Source organism: Acipenser ruthenus, chromosome 3, assembly GCF_902713425.1.
Source record: "Acipenser ruthenus chromosome 3, fAciRut3.2 maternal haplotype, whole genome shotgun sequence".
In the NCBI taxonomy this organism is placed as follows: Eukaryota; Metazoa; Chordata; class Actinopteri; order Acipenseriformes; family Acipenseridae; genus Acipenser; species Acipenser ruthenus.
The window spans coordinates 85,982,293-85,994,025 of NC_081191.1; the positions used below are offsets into that span (position 1 = coordinate 85,982,293).

An 11,733-nucleotide genomic window follows, 5' to 3' on the forward strand; every position below is an offset into this window, starting at 1 on the left:
TCAACCGTCACAGTCCCTGAATAATGCGTGGTAAATGTACAGGTGTTGTGTCGTGGGTGAGACTATTTATTAAAAACAAAAGTGCTTTTGTATTTGCAATTTTGTTAATATTTTCTTTGGCGAAGCTAGTGTCAAGTTCATGAACATGTTAAGAAAGGTACATAGTATGTGTGTCTTTTTGTTTTGTTTTGTATTTTGAACTTTGTAATTAGGTGTGGTGGTCTATGCACGAAATGATATCTGTACACAGGATAAGATGTACTGGAATTTTGCTATATACACCACTGTGATTGGTTGATTTCTGATATGTAAGTTACTATATGTAACTTAAGATCTATAATGTAAGTTACGAACGAGAGGCCAAATAGCTCTGATTGATCCAAAACTCCTGGTAGTCTTCTCACATGAGCATAACGGTACATCCATATCACACTCCCTCCTGCAACAATGCTTGTTTTCCCGCAATAACCCATTAATTTCAGTTAGCGCCACAGCATTGTTGCCAGAGGGACTCTCATCTCGGGCATTAACCGTCTCATTGCCACAGTCTTCAAAAAAATATAAAAATTGGTTTTATAGCATCTTTATACCCCAACCCCCTCCATTCTCCTCTAGATTCAACAGCGCAGACAGGAGCTGGAACAAGCACTGGCCGTGCGCAACACCTAAACCCTTCCTCGCGGAAACAACAGAACTCCAGTGCTGCAGCAGCACACCCCCGCTTGCCATCGTCTTCTCACAGTGTTGTGACTTGCCTTGTTTGTCGTCATGGTAACCCTCTGTTCTGTGTCCTCGGAGCGGGCACTGCTGCTCTGGATATCACTGGGATCTTCTTCGGTGTCATTGCTCGACCACACAGTTAGAATGTATTTTCCTTTTTAAAAACAGCTAGTCATATGGACAAAAAGAATATATACTGTATGATACACTCACTGATTCTAACGCATGGAACCATGTGTGCAGGTCTAAGAAAAGGACCCCTTAATACTGGCCCCATTCCCAACTCCTCCTGGGATGCCTGCAGTGACTTTTCAGTAAATAATCCCACGTCCCACAGATACTGACTCAAAAGGTCCTATAGGTGACCAAGCCACTCCATTACCGCATGATGGAGCATGTATTTAGTTCTTGCAGAAATCAGGCGTCATGGATAGCTGTAGATCTCACCAAATTATTGCAAGTCCATTTTTTTGGCCTGTCCAGTGCAGCTAGAGCCAACTTGAGGGACCTGTGAACCTTGTGTGGTTAGGTCCTCCAAATACCTCACATCAGCAGAGTGCGTGCTTGGATACATTTGTACTGAATTATACATATACATAACATAGGTATCAGTTTGATCCACTTTGGATTATTCCACAGTAGAGTTTGCACTGTTTCCTTGTCTTGTGATTCATAACTCAACTAAAATGATTGGCCCATCTGACAATTTTAGACTCATTGAAGGTCGCTACATACCAGACGCGATGTGATTATTCATCGGATGACAAGATACTTTTGCAGCAACATGACCATACACACCTGAGCGACATAGATGCGATGCCACAGATTGACAGCCTATGTATATACATTTTTTTAAATATGTATTTTTATATGGGCTCAGTTTCACTCTAAAACAAATATAAAACTATTAAAAATTGTTATTGATTGACAAGACTATTTCAACATATGTAGCAATAAATCATACATACTAGGCATATCCAGTTCCTTCGAAATAGACTCCCATATATTATCTTTCATTTCTGTATCTTAATAATTGCAATGACCTTTGTCATAAAGATCTGGGTATTTTTCCACAGCAAGTATTATTTATTACTCCATTATTTTGGATAGTGCTTCACCCTGGTGGACACTGTGCATTGAAGCAGTTCTCTGATTGCCCAGTTGTCACGCAAAGAAATTACAATCCTATTTATTTCACGTCGCTCCAGTGCCGCCCCTACGCCACCTGTCATGTCGCCTGGGGTGTGAAAGATGCTTATCAAAAGTATAGGTAGGTTCTATTCATTTTGTCACATCGCGTCTGGTGTGTAGTGGCCTTTAGACATCTGTGTAAAATTTTACTGAGGAATTCCAAGATACAATAGAAGCAAGGTTATATACACAACCATATACAGGTAATGTGAATTCCAGTAGTTTTGCAGAAATCCTGCTTGTGTAGCACTTCTTGGCCACAGGGTGGAGCTACCCACATGCTGGCTTATGAGCCTCCATTTTACGTGGACGACTGAAGGTGTGCTGGGGCCTTTTCAAAAAGCATTAGCTCATTGTTTATTAAAGACTGTATGGTCTTTTCAATGGATCTTAATGGCAGTGCATCTTGATACCACCACTGACCCCAATTTTATGAAAATCAAACATCCAGCCGGATGTTATTCTTTTTAGTTTATTTCTGTCTGTAAAATAATTTTTAAAAAGTCGTGAAGGTGCATATTTTAGGGAATAGGGCCAACGGATATCCTTGATGAGAGGCTTTGTCTGTTGTCCCAGATACTGTATCTTTAAAGGGCAGATCATCTTACAAGCTGGTGTTTTTCCTGAACAGAGTACTTTAATATTCATATTGTGAAGTTCCTAATAAGAGCCCAGGCTAACTAAGCATTGAGAAAGTGACAAGTAAAATGTATGATTATTAAGTGAGTTTTATAGACTAACAGGGACTAAAAATGAGAGATGAGTGCTAACAGGGTGTTACATAGCAACATGTTACAGCAGTATCTTCCTGTCATAAAAAAGTCTTAATAAAATCACATCACAGTATTACAAATGAAACAAGATAACAGAGCTAATTGACAAAGCCACAAAGAATCACTACAGACAAAACAATATTGTGTGGTGGATGGCAGCCAAAGTGAGGGCTCAATGGTCTATTTAAGCATCACAGTCCAAATGAAACTGTATATACATTTTCCTATTATTTCTTTTTTTACGTGTTTACTATCTGTGTTCTCTGTTATTCGCTGTTGCTGTTTCTGCTTAATTATTGGTTGTGAAGCCCGTAGGTGAAGCATTGTGCACTGAATCCTGTGCAGCACTGATGTGCTTCCCCATCTCGCAGAAACCACAATAGAAAATCATACAGAAGACACATAATGACAGGTAAGAAATTAAATATTAGGAGAATGTAGATGATTTCATAAGGCATCTTTATCACACTTGAGTGCCGGTGGACATGCAAGGTGACCCTCCTGTTGTAAATCAATGAAACCAGATTTACCGCTCTCATTTGAAATGTAATTGAGACACCTGTGATGTTTAGTTACCGTTACTAAATGACTGTTGATTGTACAAGGGGTTTGGATGTTTGAACTGAGGAGAAAATAACAGTAATTACATTGGCGCCGATCACTGGCACAGGTAACAGTCACTTTATGTATTGATGATAAAAACAGACAAGTTGACTCAAAATGAATCAGTTGCCTTTACTTTGACTTTAACTTTTAAACTCCTATATGGTGAAAGAAAGCAGCATGTAGCACTGAAGGGGTTAGTGGGCCACAGGCTATTGTTTTGCACTGTAAATATACAACGTGAATCCCTGTATATGAAGGACACAGAACAGTGATGGCAATACCTGGCTGCTGTCACTAGATTTCCAAAGTAATTTGACAATTAGGCCTAAAGAAAGTATTAGTCTGTTACTTAGATGTTGTAAATGTTTTAGGATTTGCTTTTTGTTTTAGGTTTTTAATTTTTTTTTTTTTTTTGGGGGGGGTGGGGAGATTATTGTTACATTATTGTTGTGTACTTTTAATGTTATTCCCACTGCCGGATGATGTAGATGCTGATATTCTGTAAAAGAAAGCTTGATATCAGTTATGCTTCTTGGAAAGGGACAGAGATTTTGTGTTGAGGATTAATGAACGCTTTTCCTGAAGCCATTCATTCCAGAAAAGTTGGCTTGGTTCACATCTAAACAAACACAAAATGTGACTGTCGTTTTGTGGAATGTTGTTTTATGAATATGGAGAGGTTGCACAGCAGCAGATGCTGAAGTGATGCAACGATGGCCCTGTATTGTTGCCGAATTAGCCTGGGTGTACCCTGCTTTATGGGCATGAAGAACCCTAGACACAGGAATTACATTTAGAAATACAAAAGGAAACTTAGCAAATTCAGTGACACATTTTTCCAAGTCTTTCTCAATGTCTTCAATGTTGAAATGAGTTTTGGTTCACATTCTCATATCACTTGGTGATGTGGTTGTGGTTCACATTCTCATATCACTTGGTGATGTAGCCACCCCCCCCCACCCCCCCCCCCCCCCAAAAAAAATAATTTACCGAGGCATTGCTAGTTCCTTTGACTTCCCTTTACCTTCCTTGTTATCTTGTTGATCCTTTTGGTTTCCAGACTTTATTTTCACTTTGACTGGTGAAGCCTGAGTCTTTGTTACAGGTAACAGGACCCCAGGTATTCTATGCTGTGTAAAGGAAAACTAGTTGGGTTTGCATACAGTAGATGTGCTTAATCTGAGAGGATACATGAAAAATAGATGTGAAAAACAGATTAGCATGAAAGCAAAGGTTTTGTTAATGAGAGGCAGGAAAATTCTTTAAAGCCCTGGTGGTTCGTACACATTTAACCAAGATGAAACACCTACTGGGGGCGGGTCTGGAAGGAGGTCCAGTGGCTGAGTTGAGATTGGAATGCAGAGTCTCCTGGTTTTCAGGCTGTTGATCAAACCACAGGACTAACCACACTGTAGCACTCCAGGAGCCTCAGTCAGTGGTGGGGTGGGTCAGTCAGTGCATAGCAGCACTCTGCCACGTGAAAAAATCCACTTCTCCATGATGTTCTCCTGATGGGATTTTATCACTTACATGAGAATTCTCCACCCACATGGAGCCATCACTCATGGGACATGGCAGGCTACTGGAGAGCTTACCGTTTATCAGTATTTGAGCAGGGGCATTATTCAGTGTCGATTAAAACAAAACAAAAAAAAACCTTTAGTTTACTGTATTAAAGTTCTTGTTAAAGAAAGAAAGTTGGGAGTAATTCTAACATAAGAATGGATGAGTGTCAGTAGGGCTTTTTTGTCTTATCTATGGAAGAAGACTTCATGTTGTTACATACTGAATTGACAGTGAGTCAGTGTAGCAAAACTGCTCATTGGAATTACTCCTACATATAATTCTGTTATATCTGAAAGTGCTGCCCTTGACTTGGTATGTTACTATTGCTATAGAAAAATAGAAGTGCATTGAATGTACCCCTCCATGTCTTGTTATCAAAATGTTTTAAGTATTGTTAATCTTCAGAAGTAAATACACTACACAAATCTTAGATATAACTTTTTTACCAATTTGTCTTGGGCACAATGCTAAAGAACATAGCGTTTGACAAGCTCCTAGTGAGAAGGGCATTTTGTGAACTGTCAATTGACAAAATTGAAATTCTTCAAGCCAAAAAAGGTATTGATGCTCATTCTGTAAAGCGCAAGAAAGCATGATTCAGCTGAACTGGCCTGTCCCATTTTGATTGATCTCATCAGTGCCTTGCTGCTTTTTCACTATTGTCCCAATAAAGCAAGCACAACCTTGAGTCCCACTCCTAATTACTAGCGTTTTACCTAGATGGTGAAATGGGAAGGCAGTATTAACAATTCAGTGTTTCTCTGAAGTGCAGCCTGAGCATATCTTGAGCAATGCCTCCTTTTATTTGCAAGGGAAAGTTAAAAACAATAAGCACTTATAAAACTCATCATGAAGTATTAAAAAAAAAAAAAGGTTTTAGAAATATTATTGGGGACATCATGCCACTGGGCACATTGCCTACCACTAAAGCAGCATGATGCTGGAACTAAATCTTTGCCTTTTTTATTGAGGCTAGCCTTACCGCACTAATGTGTAAGAGGGAGGTGCCTAGATTGCTGCTGGTGCCTGATCTAACTGTAGTCTGTTTCTTGTGCACGTGTGTTTACATTGCTTTCATAGAAAAGGTATCCATGTACAGTAGAATGTGAAATTGTGTTTGAAACTTAGAATGTCTATGAAACTAAACTTTTAAAGACACATCCAAAGCTGGTAAGGTGAGATTGCACAACCTAAGCCTGACGCATGTACATGTTTTTTCATTATATTTTATTTAACTTTTTTTTTTTTTTTTTTTTTTTTTAAAAAGACTGGGAGAAATATGGCAGCCTTAGGCAACACAAGCAGCTCGGAGGAATGGGCCGGATTTATTTAGGGAAATTAGATTAGAGTTGATTAGAGTTATTTACTTCAAATTGTCATTTGGGCAATTTGAAAAGATTAAAAAAATGCCAATTACAACTTTAAAGAAAATGCCTGATGTTTATTTCTGGGTTGGTGACTCTTTTTGGGTATGTTTCTTACGATGTGGAGTAAACGGCTTGGAGAATCTAGCCCATTGTGTATATGTTAAAATGTTTCAACACAACAGTTAAAAGGTGACCCCATTCACACTTGCGATTTAAGGCGCCAAAACAGAAAAGGCAGCCTGGGGCCCAGATTTAGGCTGCCGTTTCGATGTGGCCCAGGGCCTGCAATCTGAGACCAGGGCCGGCCTTTATATATGTATGAACTCAAAGCAGACTAAGGCCAAAATCACATGACCAATGTGGTTCCATAGCTCAGTAGACACTCCCATACTCCCACGCACGTGAAAGGTAAATAGAAAGCTGAATGCTCTGCTAGCCAAGACAGCAGTGGATCAATATTGAACGGTAATTATTTCTACACCATACAACTTTAATTATAAAAAATATTAAATAAAAAATCTAGCAGGTTAACGTTCAGGTTGTTTCTTTCACATAAATTACGAGCTGCAGTGCCTTCAGAATTATGCTTAACTTGTCACAATTACCTTCTCTGTGTTATTTAGTAACTGAGCGATAAATATAAAAACTGCAGGATTGTGGATCTCAATAATGATCAATAATGCTGGCGACTTGACATATTCAGCTACCATTGTTTGTTTTGCATGCAATGATATACATAGCTACAGAAGTGTGTGTCTTTACATTAAAATGCCGATCATTTCTTTAGCTGCTTGCTTTTACACACACACAAAAAAATACTGTTCTCATCCAGAAATAGTGAGATCGCTGATGCACCATGTGAGGGTGATATTTCAATGCCTGTTATTGTGATTATTATTGCTAATGTTATTCTACTGGAAATAGAGCAGTGGTTTATTATGTATCGTGTATGTTGTTGAGCAAAGTGTCTTTACTGCTAATGTTTAGGGACTAGAGAATAATATTGACAATGATAATAATAACAAGTAAACAATAGACTAGTTTAACAATCATGCTTGAAAACAAAGACAGAATTCATGCAGGTTAAACAAATATGTATACATGAGAAGAAACATGTGTAATGTATTTAATACCTTCCTTAGGAGGGAACAGTCGTACTAGTATTAGGTGGTCAGTTGTGCGCTTGTCTTGTGAATGTCAGTCAATGATAGTCATTTGCAGTCTGTGAAGTATCCGTTACGAAAATAAATATTTATACCTGTCAACACTAGCAAGTTGCTGTTTCCTGCATTCTAAATACCTCCAATGCTCTTGAGAGAATAATGTGATTGTGGGTGCATTGAAAAAAAAAAAATATTAATAAGAAACATCTGCTACAAGTCAAGGATTACTGTATATCCCAGTAGCTCTTCCATTCTGAGCGCAGGCTATCGTTCCATAAAAAACAAAAAAAAGAAGTTCGCCACATTTTAGGCCTACTTTTCAGTCACATGTGACCGCACAAAGGCGCCTTAAACCGTAAATATGAACAGGGTTGCAGACCAAATTCTGAGGCGGCCCTGGGCCAGCACAGTAGTGTGAACGGGGTCTTAGACTTTACTTCTCTTATCCATCTTATTGCTTTGCAAACTACAAGATGGTAAACAGTGCTTAGCAAACTGTTCTGCTGTGTATTGGGGCCTAGATTACAGATGTGTTCAAGGCTCCCTGGACTGCAAGATGGGACTCACTACAAAGAAAGGGGGGTTTCAGTCTAGACGGGCACTGGCCTATTTCTAATCACTTGATGTACTGAGACTACTTCTGTTCAGTGCCTTGGGTCACTAACCATTTCAGTCACTAACCAAATCAGTCTAGTTTAGTTTTGCATTGACCAGCCTCAAGCCGCCATGTTCCTCCCAACCAGGACCCCACGAACACTTACAGAAAGACATAATTAAGAGACTGTAATTGTAGCTAATAAAAAAAGAAAGCTTGGCTGAAAAGAGGTATCTGTAGTGCTAGATTCTACCAAAGCATGTAATGGCCTAGGAAGTTGTGCAACCTTTCTCCTCTCCGAGGGATGCAGGGAGGGCATGGGCCATATGAAGTTCATTTGGTGCTTGGTGGTCCTGATGTCGAGTGCCAGATCCACCATGTGCCAATGTCTCCAACATTTCCATGCTATTTCATGACTAAAGAAACAATTTACTTTTGAACAGTGCAGCTAAGTGAACCACTTTCTGAGTGTATCACCTTGTGGCACTTGTATCTGAGGCACAAGGTGGTTCAGTCAGCAGGCCAGTGGCTGAATTAGGATCTCAAACTGGAACCTCTAAGCTCCTGGTCCTCTTCTCTAACCTCTAGGCTACTCAGCCCTACAAATGTCCTGTTATTTTGAGGTTCACTATTACTAATAACAAAATAAAAGAAAAAAACTGCTACTGCTACTACTACTACTAAACAGATTTCCTTTGAGGTTCAGAAGAGTTTCCTCTTCTATATGAAATGTATGAAATGTATTGGTGGTCCATAACTAAACTGTCCTGCTGGTTGTAAAAATAAAACGTTTCTAGACATGCATTTCTCCCTGTGTACTGTGATTGATTGCTTATGGAAATATACATACATATAAATATTTTAATTGTTAATACTCTCATTCCCATAAAAACTTAAGTTCCTCAATTTGTCTGTAAATTGTTTAGTTTTACAGATTTTATTTTCACATTCACTCTTTTTAAAGTAAATGTATCCTGCCACAACACTATAGATTCACTTCTTGCCCAGCTTATTTAACATACAATCTACTACTGCAGTTATATTTTTAAATTATATATATATATATATAGTTTTGTGTTTAGTTTTGTATTTAGTATTACCAACTTTACATTTCATATATACATTAAATGGTCCATTATATACTGTGATATTATCATCCTTATGGTACATTTTTCAATTAATTGCAGTATATTTTGTTCCAGTATTGGATAACAAGTGCTTAAATGCCATTGTGTTCTGAGGCTACTGAACAACAGGACTTACTGGTCTGGTAGATAAACCTCACTCGTGTGTGTCTGTAATCTCTGACACTTGAGAAACACATGTTGAAATGTTTATCTACAACTAAGAAGCTTCTTCAATTTTAGTCATATTTACAATTGAGTAAATACTGCAGGAACATTTGTGTTTAATATAGGATGACACTGCATAATAAACCTCCATGGGGTAATATACAATGCAAACACTGACCAAGCTACAACCTGGACAAACAACAAGGAACACATGAGGATAATAAAGTGCTGACAGGGAACACATGAGGATAATAAAGTACTGACGGTCGTATTCAGGACAGCTGTAGCAAACACAAAAAATCCTGCTCTATAATTTCTTTCTGCTATTTAATATTAGACAATACAATGCTCTTGAAAGATTTCATGCCGTAGTGCCTGTCTTCAAAGCGTTACCTCCAATCTTTAGAACTCCTATTTATTGAAAGGAGAACAAATTATGCAAACGTTACAAAATAAGAACCAAACACCTTGAGAGTACTGAAGAGAACTCAGATTATATTACTTAGTTGTTTGGTTCTAGTTTTGTAAAATTAACAGACATTTGACCTTTCAAAAAGTAGGAGTTAATTAAAGACTGGAGTAAACACTTAGTCAATATGGCCCAGTGAGTCAAGAGAGTACTCTGACTAGGCATAAAACTACAGAATGGCCTTAATAATCTCAACATCTCGCTTAGAGAGCCAGTCAGTATAATGGGTTATGTCAATATTGCATACATTGCAAGTGTTATTCGTTCTAGATTGTGTCATGAGAAGTATATCAGAACGGATGCATCGCAAGGACATAACCGCACATTTCTGGCTATTAGGTTATCGGCCGGATTCATAAAGGTTTAGTTTTCCAGTATCTCCATTGGGAGGTCTTATGCATTTACAGGCACATGTCCCAATGGTATGTCCCTTCCGATTCACTCTGTATATAGCAAGCTAGCTATGGGTAAGGAACTGTTTAGCCAAACAGGATTAAAACAATTGTATTTTTAAAGACCTTCGCAATACTCAGTTATTTCAATATTCTGCAAATATGGAAATGATGCTGTAAGTAACCGAGACACCACTACAGGCATGTCATACCAAATTCTTTCACATATGAAAAATATGCAAGTGGAAGGAGGGATGTCTTCATAGTGTGTCAAGTGGGTGTACTTATGAGTGCTCCTGCATGTATGTTATTCTTCTGCTGTGTGGTATGATTTTTCATGCCACCCCTGACCATACACTTACCCCCCCCCCCCCCCCCTGTAAATCAGACAGTGAGTCTGGACAGAGAGTTCCATGATATGCCACAAACATTAGTTTCTGACACAACCACACATAACCAGAGGAGACAAAAGCCAACTTATTGCACAAGCTACAGTCAAAATAGAATTATTAAACAAAACATTTAGAATGTTGCCTGAAAAACGTTTGGACGCCCCCCCCCCCCCCCCAAAAAATAAATAAATAAATAAATAAATTTCAACAGAGCTTGTCACACAAAACTCATGATGTTGTGTGCCTTTTCAGTCCCAGTAAGATAAACAGTGTTGAAGGCAATTAAACTGCAAACTCCTCTCATTGGAGACCAGCATTTTACTTAAGACTCTAATGGGAAATGGGTGGCAAGACTTTCCACTGAGGCAATGGAGAAAGAAACAGGCAAAAAAAAAAATACACACTCACGGTATTAATATATCTCCCTCAGAATGAGTTCTTTCATACAGGATAAATGAGGCAATGGCTAGCTGCAATATAACCTCATATATACCTCACAATGCTCCTCAGTGGAATCTGTTACTGGTCCTGCATAAGCTGTGATGAATCCAAAGTGTGAAGTAGTCTAGAATTTACATAGCATGTTGATTGTTCAGGCTTGGTGGAGGAAAAGAAACATTTATTTCTCAAGATCCATAAAAAAATATACAAGTATAAAAGTGTGTGATTGTGAGATCAAACATACATTAGTTGGGAGTTAAGCCATGTTAGAGTAAAGGCTGACAAAAGTATTCTTTGTAACATATTACAGTGAAAAATAAATGTCTCTGGGGAGTAAAATAAACCTGGTAATCAAATGACCTATTAAAGAAACACTCTTCTGCACAGTACTGACACCCTCGTTTATGCATTGCTTTCCTTGGCATGATATATGTTTGATATGATCATTTATAAATTGCGTTCTCTGAACAAATGAGAACGCGGTCACTTAGGCCAACAAATACATTTCAAGCCATGTTTGTTGAAAATGTTGCCTTTGCACTGATCCCAGCAGTCCAGGTTTTTGTCCAAACCAACCACCACAGCTGCTGCTGCACCCTCTCCTCCCTCTACTCCATGTTAATTGTAAGCTGGTGGTGTGGTCCAGTGGTTAAAGTCCAGGACTTGTAACCAGAAAATTACTGGTTTAAATCCCACCTCTGCCACTGACTCACTGTGTGACCTTGAGCAAGTCACTAAACCTCCTTGTGCTCCATCCTGCAGATGA

General features: G+C 38.6%; 1 protein-coding gene across 5 annotated transcripts in view; it reads left to right on the forward strand.

The window, feature by feature from the left end:
* The window catches only part of LOC117394780 (SWI/SNF-related matrix-associated actin-dependent regulator of chromatin subfamily D member 3), an 88,115-nt gene extending 79,330 nt beyond the window's left edge, over positions 1 to 8,785 (forward strand). For all 5 annotated transcript variants that reach the window (XM_059018228.1, XM_059018221.1, XM_033993343.3 and 2 more), the window contains one exon: positions 616 to 8,785. In XM_059018228.1, the coding sequence (XP_058874211.1) occupies positions 616 to 669 (54 nt within the window). In that variant the 3' untranslated portion in view covers positions 670 to 8,785. The remainder of the gene's footprint in view (positions 1 to 615) is intronic.
* Positions 8,786 to 11,733: the final 2,948 nt, after the last annotated feature.